Source organism: Leopardus geoffroyi, chromosome C1 (assembly GCF_018350155.1).
Source record: "Leopardus geoffroyi isolate Oge1 chromosome C1, O.geoffroyi_Oge1_pat1.0, whole genome shotgun sequence".
Lineage (NCBI taxonomy): Eukaryota > Metazoa > Chordata > Mammalia > Carnivora > Felidae > Leopardus > Leopardus geoffroyi.
Window position 1 is genome coordinate 119,039,205 of NC_059328.1, and position 18,316 is coordinate 119,057,520.

General features: G+C 49.0%; 1 protein-coding gene across 4 annotated transcripts in view; it reads left to right on the forward strand.

Moving 5' to 3' along the window:
• Nucleotides 1-18,316, forward strand: part of SCTR (secretin receptor) — an 87,536-nt gene that overhangs the window by 60,145 nt on the left and 9,075 nt on the right. For 2 of the 4 annotated variants that reach the window (XM_045479533.1, XM_045479531.1), the window contains exons 8-13: nucleotides 5,456-5,516; nucleotides 5,833-5,902; nucleotides 10,043-10,134; nucleotides 11,575-11,701; nucleotides 16,546-16,587; nucleotides 17,666-18,136. In XM_045479533.1, coding sequence (XP_045335489.1) covers nucleotides 5,456-5,516; nucleotides 5,833-5,902; nucleotides 10,043-10,134; nucleotides 11,575-11,701; nucleotides 16,546-16,587; nucleotides 17,666-17,836 — 563 coding nt within the window. In that variant the 3' untranslated portion in view covers nucleotides 17,837-18,136. Of the gene's footprint in view, nucleotides 1-5,455; nucleotides 5,517-5,832; nucleotides 5,903-10,042; nucleotides 10,135-11,574; nucleotides 11,702-13,157; nucleotides 13,224-16,545; nucleotides 16,588-17,665; nucleotides 18,137-18,316 lie in introns of those variants that run through there. The other 2 variants (XR_006712801.1, XM_045479532.1) reach the window with 2 other exon arrangements.

Here is an 18,316-nt window from a genome sequence, read left to right on the forward strand (position 1 = left end):
GAACACTTTGGAAGGGTTTCCTTCCAGACTATGTTTCCTCCTCCGTTTTTTCCCCCCACATTGTTGTGCTCATGCCGTATGGAGAATTTTGAATCCTGCTTCTTTCCACTAACATGTAAGCATGCTCTGTATCCTTCCGCCTCTGCCGATAAACATTTTTAACTAGTCTATGGGTGTATTTAACCCAATACCTATCATGTGGGCATTTAGGTTGTTTCTGATTTTCCACCATCATAGGTAACACAGTGATGAATACTTTTATGGGCAAAGCTTATTTCCATGTGTAATACGGAATCCTAGAATTAGGATCACTGAATCAGAAGGAGTGGACGCTATTGAAGTTTTTGACTTAGCGGACACTTTTACTTTTCGCAAGGTGGCTGGGGTGTCAGTCTGTGCCTGGAAACGGGCCATACCTCTGGCTTTTATGGGGACGAACGAAGCTCCCACTCACTGAGCTGGTGGTTCTCCAAGTGGAGCCAATATCAAGAGTCACATGGAGGGTGTGTCAAACCCAGCTGGCTGGACCCCACGTTCTGTGCCTCTGAGCCAGTTGGCCTTGCCTGTAGCCAGAGACTCTGGATTTCTAACGAGTCCCCGAATGACTCTGATACTGCTAGTCTGGGGACCACACTACGAACCCTAAATCAAGGCATTATCGGTTCTCCCGCTTTCCACCAACTCTGTTAAAGATGGAAGGCGGTGAACAGGAAGCCTTTCAGAACCCATGTTTTTGCCCAAAGCATTCAAAATTGAGGCAGGAATTTTTTTTTAAATGTTTATTTATTTTTGAGAGAGAGAGAGTGCAAATGGGGAAGGGACAGAGAGAGAGGGAGACAGAGGATCTGAAGCAGATTCCATGCTGACAACACAGAGCCTGACGTGGGGCTCGCACCCACAATCGGCAAGATCATGGTCTGAGCTGAAGTCAGGGGCTCAACAGACTGAGCCACCCAGGCACCCGAAGGCAGGGAATTTTTTTTTTTTAGTGTTATTTTTATTAAAGTCATGCACATACTTGGTTTAAGGAATTAAATAGGGTGGGGGCGCCTGGGTGGCGCAGTCGGTTAAGCGTCCGACTTCAGCCAGGTCACGATCTCGCGGTCCATGAATTCAAGCCCCGTGTCGGGCTCTGGGCTGATGGCTCAGAGCCTGGAGCCTGTTTCCGATTCTGTGTCTCCCTCTCTCTCTGCCCCTCCCCCGTTCATGCTCTGTCTCTCTCTGTCCCAAAAATAAATAAACGTTGAAAAAAAATTTTTTTAAATATAAGGAATTAAATAGGGTGAAAAAAAAGCAGTCTTCTGCCCCCACTTCTCCTCCGCAGAGGTAACACCCTTAAGATTCCTTAGCTGGTCCTTCTAATGTTCACTCTCATGTTTCTGAACAAGATTCTGCTGTTTCCTGATTTGTCCATCTGAGGCATTACCGGTTGCCTCCTTAGGATGGAAGATAAGGATATAAAGTTCTCCATCCTACCATTAGTTTTTTAGTTTTTGGTTAAGTTCGAGTCAATGTATATATCATTATGTCTGTGTAAGTGTTGTTTACTCTTGAGCCAAGTGATGTACAATGATTTTACTTCCAATGTTTAACCTTTTGTTTTTCATGGAGTCCCTTTTTTTTTTTTAAGTTTATTTATTTATTTTTGACAGAGAGAGAGAGAGAGAGAGAGAGCATGAGCAGGGGAGGGACAAAGAGAGAGAGGGAGAGAATCCCCAGCAGACTCTGCATTGCCAGTGCAGGCCCCACATGGGACTCGAACTCACTAAACACGAGATTATTACCTAAGCCAAAACCAAGAGTCAGACGTTTAACCGACTGAGCCACCCAGGTGCCCCTTCATGGAGTCACTTTTAATTGATTTATTTGTTTTGGGTTGCTGTCATTAATTCTCCTAAATTCTCCACCAGAACCTGAAAACCCTTTAATGCTATTTTCCAAATCAACCAATGCCAACAGGAAATCTATTAGTTCATATTTGTTTGGCTTCTTCCTGCTGGATTCGTTTCCTAGGGGTTGCCTAACGAATTACCACAAACTTGGTGGCTTGAAACAATAGACATTTATTCTCTCGCAGTTCTGGGGGCCGGAAGTTCAAAATCAAGGTTCTGGCAGGGCTGATTCCTTATGAAATGCTCCGTGCCTCTCTTCTGGCTTCCGGTTGTTGCTGGTAGTCCTTGGTGGTTTGTTGGCTGGTGGCTGCATCATTGCAATTTCTGCTTCCATCTTTACGTGGCCTTCTTCCCTCGATGTGTCCTTTCTCTCTGTGTCTCTCATGACCTCCTTGTAAGGATGCCAGTCATATTATTAGGAGCCCAGTACAACTGGCATCCTTATACATATGGCCTCTTCTTTTTAAAAAAAATTTTTTTAAACATTTATTTATTTATGAGAGACAGAGTGAGACAGAGCATGAACAAGGGAACAGCAGACAGACAGGGGACACAGAATCCGAAGCGGGCTCCAGTCGCTGAGCTGTCAGCACAGAGCCCAACCCGGGGCTCGAACTCACAGACCACAGGATCATGACCTGAGCCGCAGTCGGACGCTTAACCAACTGAGCCACCCAGGCGCCCCATGTATGGCCTCTTCTTAACTGATTACACCTACGAAGACCTTATTTCCAAATAGGGTCACCCTACAAAGTTCTGGGTAGTTATGAATTTGGGGAGGATGCTATTCAACCCAATAGACCCACCGGTGTTCTTAGAGCCTCTGCCCTCCTGCTCTATTTGGGCTGGTGGTTCTTTAGACTTGCTTAGTTCCCTCACTCTCATGCTGAGAATTTCCTTCATTTTCCTCAGCAAATCTTATTCCTTTATTTCTTGTCTCCTCCCCTTGGTTTACTCCCTAGTTGTGTTGGGGCACATGTTCTGGTACCTAACAAAGAGTGCGTGGAAAGTACGTTTTTGCATTGCATATCTGAAAATATCTTTTTCAACGTTCACACCTAATTTGTGGTTTTCCCAGGCATAGAAATTAGGTTGAAAAATCATTTCCCCCCAGAATTTTGGAGGCCTTCTATTTGGGCGGCTGGGTATAGAATGTGCTGTATTATTCGGTTTCCTGAGCATTTTTACTCTTTGTAAGCTACAGAAGCCTCTCTCTGTCCCCTGTGTTTTGAAATGCCATCGGGATGTGTCCCCACGAGAACTGCCTTCATCCTTTTTGCTGACATCCGGTGGTCCTTTCATCTGGAAACTCACATCCTTCATTTCCTGGACAATGTTCTTAACATCACCTATTTGATTTCTTTCCCTTTGGTTTTTATCCTCTCTTTCTGAAACTTTTAATCAGATGGCACACATCCTGAAACGGACCCCTGAGTTTCTCATTTCTTTCCTCCTGCTTTTCATTACATTCCTTTTGTGTTCTGCTTTCTGGGCGATTCTTGGTCTTTATCTTCCAACCCATCTGTGGGTTTTTTAAATCTCGGTTATCATGTATTCAATTTCTAAGCCCTCTTCCTTGTTCTTGGAATGCTCCCAGTTTTCAGCATCCTGTTTGGGTCCTGCAGAGGTGATCTTTCCTCTTATCTCTCTGATGATATTCCCTAGAGTTGTTTGTTCAAGTTCCTCCAGCAGCCTGCATGGTCTGTTTCCTCTGAGTTCCTTCTCTCTGATTGTTTTGGTCCTTGCCTTTGATGTAATCAGCTTTCCTCAGATGTTGGTGACCTTGACTGTTCGTGTTTAAGAATGAGTCACTTTAGGGACACCTGAGTGGTTTAGTTGGGTAAGTGTCTCAGGTCGTGATCTCAGGTCGTGATCTTACTGTTCATGAGTTTGAGCCCCCAGCGGGGCTCTGTGCTGACAGTGCAGAACCTGCTTGGGATTCTCTGTGTCCCTCTCTCTCTGCCCCTCCCCTGCTTGCATTCTCTCTAAATAAATAAACAGATAGATAGATAAATAAACAAATAAACAAACAAACAAACTTTAAAAAAAAAAAAAAAAGAATGGGATGCCTGGGTGGTTCAGTCAGTGAAGCATCCAGCTTTGGCTCAGGTCATGATCTTGCAGTTCGTGGGTTCCAGCCCCATGCTGGACTCTGTGCTGACAGCTCAGAGCCTGGAGCCTGCTTCAGATTCTGTGTCTCCCTCTCTCTGTGCCCTCCCCTGCTCGCCTTCTGTCTCTTTCAAAAATAAAAATACACATTTAAAAAAACACTAAAAAAAAAAAACAAAAAAAAAGAATGAGTCACTTCAGAGCTGACTGAAGGCCCTGTGTGTGGGGTGGGGGTGGGGGTAGGGGGGTACGTACATGGTATGTCTCTCAGGGAGACTGGCCTGGAAGTGGCCACTGTGTTGGGGGGTCCCCAGCATCACCATCTGTAGGCCCTTTGTCTGAGGCTGTTTGATTCCTCCAGAGAAAACTCCTTTGATCTCCGCCCTGGGGTAGAGGTGTGTGTGGAGGGCTGGAGCTAGGGTATAAACCTGGCTGCTGGAGGTCTGGAAGCGGGGCAGCCTGGGGACGTGGCTCTTGCCATTCAAGTGCAGACAAGCATGTCCATTAGAAATGGAACGAGCCAGGGTGCCTGGGTGGCTCAGTTGGTTAATCATCCGACTTCTGATCTCAGCTCAGGTCACGATCTCACAGATTGTGGGATCGAGCCTTGAGTCACACAGCCCGCTTGGGATTCTCTCTCTGCCCCTCTGCCTCATTCTCCCTCAAAATAAATGAACTTAAAAAGAAATCGAATGGGCCACATATATAACCGTAAATTTTCTAGGGGTACCTGGGTGGCTCTGTTGGTTAAGTGTCCGTCTTGGCTCAGGTCATGATCTCGCGGGTTGGGAGGTCAAGCCCTGCATCGGGCTTCCCTGCTTGGGATTCTTTCTCTATCCCTCTCTCTCTGCCCCTCCTCCACTCTCTCTCTCTCAAAATAAACTTAAAAAAATAAATGCAAATTTCCAGTAGCCACAGTAAACCCAGTAAAAAGAAACAGGTGAAATTAATCTTAATAGTATATTTCATTTAGCCCAGTGTAAAAATACTATCATTTCAACATACAATTAACATAAAAATTAACACACTTCACATTCTTTTATTCCTACAAATCTTCAAAATCCGGTGTCTTGCACTTACAGCACATTTCCCCCGGGACCAGCCACGTATCAAGTACTCACTCGCGACATGTGGCGAGTGGCCACTAACAGCACAGGTGTAGACCATCACTTCAGCCTTCTCTTCCCGGCAGAGGCCCTCCTGAGTCTGGCCCGGGCTCCCAGGAGCCCCGGAGCCCCTCGTGGCCTTCAGGATCCATCTGATGCCCAGGGCGTCCTCAGTTCCCAGGGCGTCCCTGCCACCCTTGAAGCAGGAGGCTACCCATTTGCACAGGATTTCCTAGGGGGTTCCATGCACCTGTTCACTACTGGGCTGGGGTAACTGTCCTGTCCCTGTGCGGGTGTTGAAAACTGAGTCCCCTATCTCCCGTCCCTCCCTTTGCTTTTATTCTTCAGGTTCCCCAGCTGTTTTTGTTGCTTCGTGGGCCATCAGCAGGCACTTTCTGGAAGATGTTGGGTAAGCTGCTTGAAGGAGAGGTAACAGGAGAGTATTTTATATCATCCAGCTCTTCAAAAAGGATGGACACTTGTTGGGAGCTATCTAGGAGGGGCCTGTTTTTCAAACTGGGGGCCACAGGCGAGTTCTCTGGAGGCATCGTCAGCCTCAGACATGCTCTGAGCCAGAGGGGAGAGTCAGTTCTGATAGCACTGGGCACACAGCCGCAGTGCTCAGGGTCACCAGCATGGGCCATTTATACCAAGGGCTCTTCAGAGGACTAGCCTTTCCAGGTCAGCTCAGCTCTCCACGCCTAACGGAGCCTGGCTGTCCACAGGTGCTGGGACATCAACGCCAACGCGTCCATCTGGTGGGTCATTCGAGGGCCTGTGATCCTCTCCATCCTGGTGAGTGGCCATCTTCCTGAGCTGGGCTCCAGTGGGAGAGAAGGAAACAGTGACTGGCCTGGACAAAAGGCCAAGAGACAGGGCTCCCTCCTGGTGCAGGGAGGGATCAACCACAGAACTTCCAGGGGTTGTCGGGCCGCAGGAGGGTCTAGAAGCTCCACCCCCTGAAGAATGGCGGATGGAAGTGGGGGGGGCAGTTAGGAGGTTACGTAACTCCCTTTGGTCTGTGAGTAGCCACTGAAATGTGATTAGCTGAGCTCCTTGCCCTAACCTGGCTGGCTCTGTGATGAAACCCCCCCACCTTCAGATCCTTTGGGTCCTGTCCTGATCTGTTTTCTAGGCATCCCCTTGTTACTGGGAAGAATCATTGAGCTGGGATCATAGGCAGGGAGCTGAGGAATGCTGAGTGAGGCATGGTCTTGGGCCCTCAGGGTGCTGTTGGGAGGGGCGGGGAGGAGATACAAGAGTGACTTAGGGACAGGGAACCCAGAGGGTCTCAACTGGGATGCCCTTCAGAATCACCTGGGAGCTGTTTAACACTACTGATGGCCAGAGTGCCCGGGTTCCTCAGTCAATGAGCGTCCGACTCGATTTCAGCTCAGCTCATGATATCACGGTTTGTGAGTTGGAGCCCTGCATCAGGCTCTGCGCTGACAGGCGAAGCCTGCTTGGGATTGTCTCTCCCACTCTGTCTCTGTCCCTCTCCCCATCTCTTTCTCAAAGTAAATCAATAAACATTAAAAAAAAAAAAAATACTGAGGACCAGAGATTCTGCTCTTGTTGTTCTGGGGAGGGGCCCGGACATCAATCTCTGGTTTACGTTCTCAGGTGCTTCTACTCTGCAGTCAGGGTTGGGAGCCCTGGAGCTGAGCCTGTGGGTGTGGATATGAAATAGGGGGACAGAGGACGGGGACACCCTTGGGTTGTCTCCTGGATGGAATCAGTCCCTCAGCCGGGTGCAGGGTTCAGGGGGACCCCATGGCTACAGGACCAGTTGACAGGAAGTGCCCTTCATGGGCTCTCTGGGGCCGGGTGGGGGTGCCGCACAGGGCAGCAGCCCCTCCTCTTCCACTGGCTGGCTGGTGACCTTCTAAGGGCAGTTGGGGGGAGGGAGCCATCCCGCCATCCCATGACCTCCCTCCTTTTTTCTTTTTTAACATTAAAAAAAATTTTTTTGGAGGTGGGGGGAGGGGCAGAGAGAGGGGAACAGGGGATCCGAAGAGGGCTCTGTGCCGACAGGCTGACAGCAGTGAGCCCGATGCGGGGCTCGAACTCGCAAACCATGAGATCCTGACTTGAGCTAAACTTGTAGGTGCAACTGACTGAGCCACCCAGGTGCCCCTTTTGATCATTTTTTAAAAGCTTGTTTGGGGTGCCTGGGTGGCTCAGTCGGTTAAGTGGCCGACTTTGGCTCAGGTCATGATTTTGCGGTCCGTGAGTTTGAGCCCCGCGTCAGGCTCTGTGGTGACAGCTCAGAGCCAGGAGCCTGTTTCAGATTCTGTGTCTCCCTCTCTCTGACCCTCCCCCGTTCATGCTCTGTCTCTCTCTGTCTCAAAAATAAATAAACGTTAAAAAAATTAAAAAAAAAAAAAAAAAAGCTTGTTTATTTATTTTGAGACAGAAAGTGAGTGCACATGCATGAGTGGGGAAGCGGCAGAGAGAGAAAGGGGGAGAGAAAGAATCTCAAGCAGGCTCCATGCTGTCAGCACAGAGCCCTACTCGGGGCTTGATCCCACGACGGGGAGATCATGACCTGAGCCAAAATCACGAGTCGATGCCTAACTGACTGAGCCACATAGGTGTGCCCACCCCCTTTTTCTAAATAATAGACTTCATGTAAAAAGAAAAGTTGGAAGATACAAAGTCTGTTTTTCAAAAGGGAATAAAATCACACATACTTTTAGCACCTAGATACACACAGTGAATACACATGTGCGTTTCTTTCCTTTTTCTTTGAGGAAAAACATACTTCTTCCAAAATGCTTAATATAGTTTTGTATTCTAGTTTGGTTTTTCACTTAGCAAGAGGTGTGAGGTGTCCCATGTCCTTTGAAATTATCTAATGAACCAATGTGCTATGACTGCGTGATATTCCCACAGGAGGGCATTTCCTCATTTAGTTAGGGCAGTTTCCTTGCTATAATTCTGGGAATCTGACAGCCCAGCCCAGGAGAGCCCCAGCGGAGGGACAGTGGGCCCCAGTGTCCTGGCAGATTTCATGGGACTGGGTCTATCTCGTGATTGAATGTTTGGTGGATACTCCTGATGCAACATATCTCCCAACAAGGGCACCTGAGTGGCTCAGTCAGTTAGGTGTCTGACTTCGGCTCAGGTCGTGATCTCATAGTTTGTGGGTTCGAGCTCCATGTCGGGCTCTGTGCTAACAGCTCAGAGCCTGGAGCCTGCTTTGGATTCTGTGTCTCCCTCTCTGTCTCTGGCCCTCCCCACTCATGCTCAGTCTCTGTCTCTCTCTCTTTCAAAACTAAATCAACATAAAAAATAAATAGAGAAAAATATAAAAGGTTTTATCTTAAAAAAAAAAAAAAGAAAAAAGGAAGAGCTATGACTCTTGATCTCAGGGTCATGAGTTTGAGCCCCACATTGGGTGCAAAGATTACTTAAGTAAGAACTTAAAAAAACAAAACAAAACAAAATAAAAACCTCCCAACCAGTTGGTCACAGGGCCTGGAATTTCACTATTTGGGACTCATTCTTGGGATCTTAGAGAATTTTTTTTTTTTTTTTTTTTTTTTGCCTTCCAGTGCTCCCTATTAAATTGAATCCAACTCTAAGACAAAAAATAAATGGAAAAAAAAAAAGCTTTTATTCATATACACCATGCATAGCCAGCTCTGAGCAAGAGGCATAAACAAACAAGCTGAGAAGCATGTTCCTGAAGAAGCAGCTGGGCTAGGAGTCCTGACAGGCCTCTAATCCTTGTCTTGTGGCCAGCATTCCCAGGCCCCAGGCTGTTTGTGTGAACAATGAGGGTGCCCGGCTGGCCGAGCCCACTGATCCCTGCTTCTGTAAATGGTGCTGGAGCCCGTAGGTGGGTGAGAGAGGAGGAGAGGTACCACCGTGTGGGCATCTTTATAACATTCTGGCACTGGGCTCCGGGAAGGCAACACCAAAAGAAATAAACAGACTACATTCCTGTCCTTTAGGAAGTTGGGATTGGGACTGGCGGATATGTGGACACGCACAAGTTTGACAGACGCATGCGTTTGTCCTCTTTCAAACATTTCAAGTGCTTACACAGTGACATGATCCCTCACTGCAATATATCAGGAAAAGAGAGGTGATCAAGGGTGGCTTCCTGGAGTTGGTGATTGAACTGCAAAGTGAGGCTATAAGGCTCTGAGGCAGTGGTTCTCAAAGTATGGTCCCCAGGCCGGCAGCTTCACCATCACCTGGAAGCTTGTTAAAAGTGCAAATTCTTGGGCCCTACCCCAGATTTACTGACCTATAGCCTTGGGACCCCACCCCCACCCCCCAGTCAATACCCTAAACCTTAAGAACCTCTGCTGGTGGGGCACCTGGGTGGCTCAGTTGTTAAGCATCTGCCTGTTGGTTTTGGCTGAGGTCATGATCTCAGGGCTCATAAGTTCGAGCCCCACATCGGGCTCTGCACTGGCAGTGCAGAACCTGCTTGGGATTCTCTCGCCCCGTCTCTCTGCCCCTCCCCTGTTTGAGCTTTCTCTCTCTCTCTCTCAAAATAAATAAACATTAAAATGACAACAACAAAACCTCTGCTGGAAGAAAGCCCTGCTACTCAAAGTGTAGTCGAGGACCAACTTTGACATCATCTGGAGCTTGATGGAAATACAGACTTCCAGGTCACCTGAAACCTGCATTTTAACAAGGTCCCCAGGGGTTTCAATGCACCCCCAGTGTGAATAATCCCTGATGGCAACTGAGCAGACCTCAGAGCTCCAGCAGCCAGGGGGTAGGAGCGGGTGCCGGGTCAGTCATCCCCTCCCATAGGTTTGCTCCACCAGGACTGTGGGGCAGGTGAGGGGAGGCACAGTGGTGCAATCTCGGGTGTGGCCTGCAGTGCATTCTCTGCCCTCAGGTCCAGGGGTCAGGGGCCTGGAGGGGTGGCGATCACCTTCAGCCCCACCTCTGTCTTGTGTTTTACAGATTAATTTCATCCTTTTTATAAACATCCTAAGAATCCTGATGAGAAAACTGAGAACCCAAGAGACAAGAGGAAATGAAGCGAACCATTATAAGTAAGTGGAAAGCAAAGACAAGGCTCAGTCAGCACGTATTTCCTGAGCACCTATTGTTTACCCAACTGGACCTAGTTCCTGGGAGGTTACAAATGTAAATAGGAATGGGGGCGGGGTGAGGGGGGGGTGGGATGGGTCCTTTGTGCAGCTTGAGAAGGCTGCCCCAGTGGTGGGAAGATAAATCTCTCAGGATCCCAGGAAGCAGAGATTTGTGCTTGGGGCAACGCCAGGGAGTCTCCTGATGGGTTTCGGGGACCCAGCTTCAGGGACATTGATATAGGTCTGTGTATTGTTCAAGGGAGAATGGCCTTCATCAGATTTTCAAGATATGTGATCCAGAAATACTCTGAAACCTTTAAGATGTTGAAGGGAGATGCTGTACTAGTTTGCTAGGTCTACCATAACATAACCACACACTGGGTGGCTTAAAGAAGAGAAACTTACTCGCAGTTCTGGAGGCTGGAAACCCAAGGTCAAGGTGCCGGCAGGACTGGTTTCCTCTGAGGCCCCTCTCCTTGCCTTGTAGATGGCTGCCTTCTCCCTGGATCCTTTTGTCTGTGCTCAGAGGTGTCTCTTCCTCTTTTTAAAAGGACGCCAGTTGATTGGACTAAGGTCCCATCCTAATAACCTCCTTTTAACTTAATCACCTCTTTTTAGGTCCTATCTGCAAGCAGAGATAGGTATTTCTGAGGTCCTGCAGTTAGGGCTTCAATTTATGAATTGGGGCTGGGGAGATGTAATTCAGCACAGAACAGTTAAAGACAAATCAGTGTCCAGCAAGGGCTTTCTTTGTGAGGTTCTGAGCTTTGAGAATCTGGCAGTGAGTTGGATTACTTGGTGACAGATTCTCCAGGACATCTTTAGAGCAGTGGTGTCCAGAGTAAGCTGGAGCCGGGGATTCAGGATAAAGCTGCAAGATAGAATACAGGATGCCCAGTTCAGTGTGAATTTTGGATAAACAACAAATAGTGTTTTAGTTACTTACTCAAAAAAATATGATCCTTTGTTTATCTGAAATTCAAATTGAAGTGGGCATCCTGTATTTTTTATTTGCTAAATTTAGCAACCCTAATCTGGGAAGAAAAAAAAAGCACATCTCCTTATAGGTATTTATTATAAAAAAAAAAAAAAAAGAATCCTGGCTTTGTGAATAATATGTTAAATAACACATGCACATAATTTATAAATAATAAAGTTGTTTGGGTGGGTTTGTGTCCAAATGTTATTTGCCGATAGGGGTGCGTAATCAGGTATTTTGGGGACTGGCCATGGGTGGTGGGTATGTGGGAGTTAAAAATTCTCTAGAATGAAAAGTCAAACCACAAAGGTTGGTGGGGGGGCCTCCGCTGGCCTCCTGCAGTCAGGCAGGTTGGGTGTGTGGAGCTGGGCCCTAGGGGAAGGGGGCAGGACACCGCAGCCGGTCTGGGTCTGTGTCTGTAGGCGCCTGGCCAAGTCTACCCTCCTGCTGATCCCCCTCTTCGGAGTCCACTACATCATCTTCGCCTTCTCCCCAGAAGATGCCATGGAGGTCCAGCTGTTCTTTGAATTGGCCCTTGGCTCGTTCCAGGTAAGTTTCGCGGGACTGTGACTTTCGTGAGTTCTCTCTTTCCTTAAAGAGAAACAGAGATCACAGAGGCGGCAAGCCAGGTCTTCCCAGAAGGGTCCAGCAGGGGGTTTTGGGGTGCCTGGTTTGGCCGACATCCAAGAGAAGCTGGGCAGGACCTCACTGTGCTGTGGGACCCAAGTTCCCCACCAGTCAGATGGGGGTGGGAGGTAAAACTAAGGAGAGAGACTGACTCCAGGGAAGACGAAAGGGAAAAATAACCCCACATACTGCATTGCACACCTCTCCACGGTTTATATGTAGTCAAAATAGCCTTACTGCTGAGGGCTATGGCTGAGCCATCAAAAAGCAGGGCAGGAAGAGGAACATTGTGGGAATGAGGGAGAGGGCATCTGAAAGAGAATAATATCTTCATCTTCATACTGGGAAGTCCATAAAAAATGCCCCAAACTGAAAAATCCAGAAGTAGCATCATCAGCATATTCTTCAGAACCAGTGAAAAGAATTCCAAGTAGTTGCCTCTGAGGAACAGGAAATGGGGGCAGGGGTGTTAGGAGGCTGCTGTTGTTTTGTGACAGCAATCATTTGACTCTTTGAAACTTGCATGCATACACAACTTACTGAGAATAATACCCAACCTAAAAAAAAAAAAAAAGGAAGAAAGAAAGTGAGGGAAGAAAGCAGCTACCTAGTCATTCGAGATGTTGTGAGGCTTAAGAACAAAACAAAACAGTAAACGTGTTTAGACAGAAGGACTCTTAACATGAATCCCAAACGTCACAGTGTTATTTTGTTTACTCATAGCCGTCTCCTTCCAAAAATAATATGATGTAGCTTTCAGGAAAACCATACAGAGGACAAAAAAAGAAAAGAAAAAAAAAGGTAGCGAAGGATCAGTGAAAAAAATAAAAATAAAAACCAAAATTGAGTTCATACAGAGAAGCAAATTCAGGAGAGTGCTAGGAAGGTGGGAGAACTTAGAGATTTCCAGTAGCCAGAGCAAAAACAGAAACACAGTCTGTTCTAAGATTTATAATATCTGCAATGGAAACAAGCAAATTCCCAGGAAAAGCCTAGAGATTATAGGCTTCAGGGCCTGAGAGAAATTTCTCCCAGTGGATTTTCCTAAAGAAGCCAGCCTGTCCACAACAAGATTGATTATCCTGCAAAGTCCTCCTCACTGGGGAGGCTTTGGTCTCAGAACAGGGCTCAGAGTCTCCCTTGTTGCCCGAGTTCAGTTCAGGGTGGGTGAGGCCGGGATCACTCTTCTGTCACTTTCAGGTTCCGGGGAGGACACATCACTGGGCACACGTCATTGAGTAGAGTCAGATCTTCTCCACACCCTGCCTTCAGACCCTACCCCAGGGCTGTCCCCTCTGCCCAGAGCTCCCTGCCGGTGCCCCAGGCTGCAGAGAACCCAGCCTCTTATGTAATCCACATTCTTCGTTTCTTCATCCAGAGTTTCCGTGTCCACCTGCTCTTGTAACATGTGGGAAGGCTGGGCTCACAATGGCCCATTCGGAAGGTGGGGGATTCCAGGTCCACATGGGTGGAAGGCCATGACCTGGCTTCCAGAAGTGGGTAGTGACCTCACTGAGAGCACAGATACCCGTGTCTGCCTCCCTGCACAGAAAGGGAACTTCCTGTCCCCTGGAGTTGGGGCTTGTGGCTGGGGCTGGGCCATTTGGTTTCTCTCTAAGGAAATGGCTTGTCAAGAGAAAACCCAAAAGCACTTTCAGAATGTTCTCATAGAAACATTCTATGTTTACAAAGAAAATGGATCGTTAAGGTTTTTTTAAACTTTGCTCACATACAAACATGTATCACTTGATTGTCTATTACCCATGTATATTTTATATAATGTATATATTTTAAAAATTCTATATTATAGAAAATTTCTCCCATATATTAAAGAAAATAGTAGATAGTGAGCCCCCATGTAGTCATTGCCCACTCAAGGCGGGTATGTTTCATGTCTGTCCCCAGCTGCTTCCTCCACCATGTCCCCCCTCATTTTAATCAAATCAAAGACTGTTTTATTCAAATGTGAATATTCTAGTCCGAATCTCTAAAAGACAGGGGCTGAACGAACACACACAGAACCACAATACATTATCAACGGCATATACTTTTATTTTAATGTTTATTTTGAGAGAGAGAATCCCAAGCAGGCTCTGTGCTGTCAGCACTGAGCCCCACGCGGGGCTCGATCTCACAAATCGTGAGATCGTGACCTGAGCTGAAATCAAGAGTCGGACACTTAACTGACTGAGTCACCCAGGCACCCTGTCATATACTTCTGGCTTTTTCTGATTGTACACGTAAGAGTTGTTGTAGAAAATTTGGAAAATAAGGAACCATTAAAAAAGAAAAAAAAATCATCCATAATCTCATGGCCCCAGAAATAATCTGCTAAAAATGATGGTGGGTTTACTTCTACGTCTTTTTTTTTTTTCTTTTCTTTAAAGTCTCTTTTCTATCCAGGAAGACACTTATGTACGCACAGCTTATATAATTGAAGTCATGCTATGTGTGGTTTCCCTCTTTTTTTTTTTTTAATGTGTGGTGTCCTATCTTGTGTGTTCTAATTCTCTATCTTCCTGTTGCCTCCACGTCACTAAAATTCTTCAAAGACTTCATTTTTAATGATTGTATAAAAACTGTGGAATTTCTTTTTTTTTTTTTAATTAAAAAAAATTTTTTTAATGTTTATTTCTGAGACAGAGAGAGACAGAGCATGAACGGGGGAGGGTCAGAGAGAGGGAGACACAGAATCTGAAACAGGCTCCAGGCTCTGAGCTGTCAGCACAGAGCCCGACGCGGGGCTCGAACTCACAGACTGCAAGATCATGACCTGAGCCGAAGCCGGACGCTCAACCGACTGAGCCACCCAGGCGCCCCAAAAACTGTGGAATTTCTTAAACTCACTGGCTGTAGGAGGCCTGCCCTATATGTACCTGGGGCACAACTCACTTTCTCTCACCCGGGGCTCTGGCCCTCACCTGAACTGTGAAAATGTGTCTCCGGATCTTGGAGGCCCAGGCACCCCTGGGCCCCATGAGGTGGGCGCCATCCACAGCCAGCAGCCTGACCACCGGCTCTGGGCCAAGCACGGGGCCAGTCCTGCCTAAACCCCTGTGACCCAGTTCCCTCACCTGTAAAATCGGGGTCCTCCCCCTCCCCCCCAGGGCTTTGGCAAGGATTCAATGAAGCCCCTAGAGCCCAGAACCCCATGGTTATGTGGGTCAGACAACTCCACATCTAGTTGTCTCACCTTAAAGCCTGACTTTTCCATCTGCTGACAGAGGCTCCCAGGTGAGAATGCCGGAGAACCACCCGGGATTTTTTTTTTTTTTGAGACAGAGAGAGGGGTGGAGGAGGGGCAGAGAAAGGAGACAGATTTTCAAGCAGGCTCCATGTCCAGCACAGAGCCCAATACGGGACTTGATTTCACCATGTGATCATGACCTGAGATGAAATCAAGAATCAGACACTTGACTGAGCCTCCCAGGTGCCCCAGTCTGAGATCATCCGTCCTCAGGCATTCGGATTTGGGGTAACCTAGGCAAAAGCTCCCAGGCGATCCTAACATGCTACAGAATTTGGAAACTGCAGCCTTGAGTAGGAGTTCCTGCCGCCCACTTCCCCCAAATGGTCTCCATTCTACGTAGCAGTCCCCGATGCCTGATATTCTAAAGCAAATCCTTGAGTTTTGTCACTGTTAAAATGCCAACAGCCCTGAGCCATTGTATGTATTAAGTCCACCATAGCTGGGCTGGTTCATCATCCTCTGGGGTCCTTTCCAATGTGGTAAGTAGGTAAAGGCAGGTCTGGATGGGACCAGGAAGGGGAAGGGAGCCCCCCTGAGGTCAGCGCTATGGCACGCAGACCTCTGAGGGGAAGGGTGCCCACCAGCCAGGGAAGCTGCAAGGCAGAAGGAAGGGCAGGCTGACCTGAGGGGTCCCTGAGGAGGTGAGCAGGACGTAAGCACTGCAGAGACCCTGCCCTTGGCTTATGGTCCCCAGTAGGCCTCTTGGCCTCAAACCCTGCATCTCAAGACTGGAGTCCCTGGCCGAGCTCCATGCCAGGACCACTGGGAAAACAGAAGCTGCAGATACTAGTGAGGAAGGGTCCTGACAGGCACAGACCTCCATCACACCAGGGAACATAGAGTGCATACAGCCCCGAGGCCCCTAACCAAGGAGATGTATACGGGGAGGTCACACACACCCACTTTTGGCAGGCCAGCACCAGCATGCGGGCTTTGCTGATTTCACATTCACACATTCGTGTTTCAGTGTGAAGAGCTGGCCGAGGTGGACAGCCTCCGGATTTCCAGCTGATCTTGAACATGAGCCCGCACCAGGCCCAGGGTCTCGCAGGGGCCGGCCCCTCCCCCTACCCGAGGGACAGTGCACTTTGGGCGCCACCAGTCTCTGCTTCTCCCAGATGGCCCGCCTTACTAATTCAGGGGACTGGCCTGGTCCCCACGGGCCCAAGTTAGCAGCTTCTACTCTGTGGTTGCTGGAACCACAGGTGTCCAATGCCCGACGCTGGACACTGGGCTCACAGACAAAAGGGGCCCTGCTCTTGCCCCAAGGAGCTGAGTCTATGCTGGATGATGCCAGCAGAGCCAGGGGTACAGTAAGGGGCTCAGAGGAGGTAGCCCTAATTCCCTGAGGTGAGAGGTGTGAGAAGGCTCTGGGACACTTTCTGGGGAGAAGTGAGCCTGGGGCTGGCAATTCAAGGACGTGGGGGGGGGAAGCTGAAGGGAGGCTGGGTACAGGAGTACCTGCACTGACCCCTGCTGTCTTGCCACCCCCCCCCCCCCCCCCCCCCCCCCGCAGGGCCTGGTGGTGGCCGTCCTGTACTGCTTCCTCAATGGGGAGGTGAGTTCTCAGGTGGCCTGGAGAGAGGAGCTTCCTAGCCACTGGATCCCTGTTCAGGAGCTCCCCGGAAAAGGTGGTGGGGAGAGGTGGGGTGCGGGCTGGGTCTCCTGAGCTCACTTCATGGGAACATCAAAGCATCCAGAAGCCTAGTTCACACAATTACTGCGCATGACCCTCAGTTCAGCACAAGGGGGATTCTGTATGTCTGGGCTGGAGCCTGAAAATGTTTAACAAGCTCTCTCCAGGAGGTTCTTACCCTAGAGCAAGTCCAGGAAAGAGGGAAGTATGGGCACCCCAACAAGAACCCGGGCTCCCGACTGCTCTGCTGCTTTGCCTGGTGGGTGACCCTGCTCACTGCCCACTGCCCTTCAATGGGCCTCAGTGTTCCCATCTGTAAAATGGCGCAGAGGCAGTAACAGCAAATCCATCCTCAAGGACCCTCCAAATGAGTGTTGACTCCTGGGAGGGCCAGACACTTACTATGAAGTCTCTGCTCCTGCGCAGAGCAGTTGGGGGAGGACACACACAGAAGCAGCCCAACCACTAGTTGAATACAGTCCTTCACACAAGTAAGGCCTTTCTAGAACTGTCGACCATCAAACTGGTTCGCCACACTTGAATGGGAATAACCTGTTTTCCAAAACTCAAGCATGAAGCCTGGCTTCAAAGGTTTGGGCTGCTACAGCTGGGCACCGTGGAGGACATTTCCAAAGAGCAACTCCCGGGCCCCCAGATTAAGTTGTGAGCTAGGGAGGCTTCATGGGAAGGAGTCCAGTTTGTCCCAGGTGATGACCTGATTAATTCTGGAGTTCTGGAATTTGTGAAACAGCCCTAAGCCCCTTCCTTGGGACCCAGGCGGCAAGATTGAAGGTGAAAGTGTCCAGGAGAGAGGGGCCCTCAATCCCTACTGGATGTTGGGGCCGGAAATGGCCAATCTGAGGGGCATGCAGGAGAGGGGAAGATACGAGTCGTGGGACTATGCTGAGGTCCCGGGGTGGGGGTGGGGGGGGCGGTGAATTGAACTGTGGGTACAAGGTCGGTTCTTGTCTCCTCCACTGATGGTGGTCTCTGGGGGCAGGTGCAGCTGGAGGTTCAGAAGAAGTGGCGGCAGTGGCACGTCCGTGAGTTTCTACTGCGCCCCGTGGCCCTCAACTCCACCTTCAGCAATGGCACCAGCGGCCTCACCCACAGCACCAAGGCCAGCACCTCAGAGCAGAGCGGGGGCACCTGCAGGGCCAGTGTCATCTGAGAGGCTGCAGCAGGGCCACGCACGGGACAGAGACCAAGATGGGTCACGAGAAGCCTAGACATTGCTGCAGGACAGTCCGTATCGGTCTTCTCAGCAGACATCATAGGCTTTTCTCCTGTGACCAAGAACTCCCCTCCTCTGGGCCTCGGGTTGGGGAGGGGGCTGTGGTGAGAATTCCTCAGAACTGATCAAAGCACAGGCACCGTGGGGCAGGACGAGGGCCTGGGATTTGGGTCTGTTGTGTTATGCGAAGGGCAGTTCAAGGGTTCCAGAAGGCAGGGAAATAAATGGTAGCTGGGATGGGTCTGGTATGTAATTGCCTGCTCTCCTTTAGCCCTCGAGACACAAGGTGAAGGATGCTGAGGCTGGCCTTCCCTACCCCTTCCTGCAGGAATAAGCTCGAAGCCCAGGAAACATGGCAGTCGAGACCCTTGGCCCTAGATGGACCCTCCTTATCCCTCACTACAACTCACCTGTCCA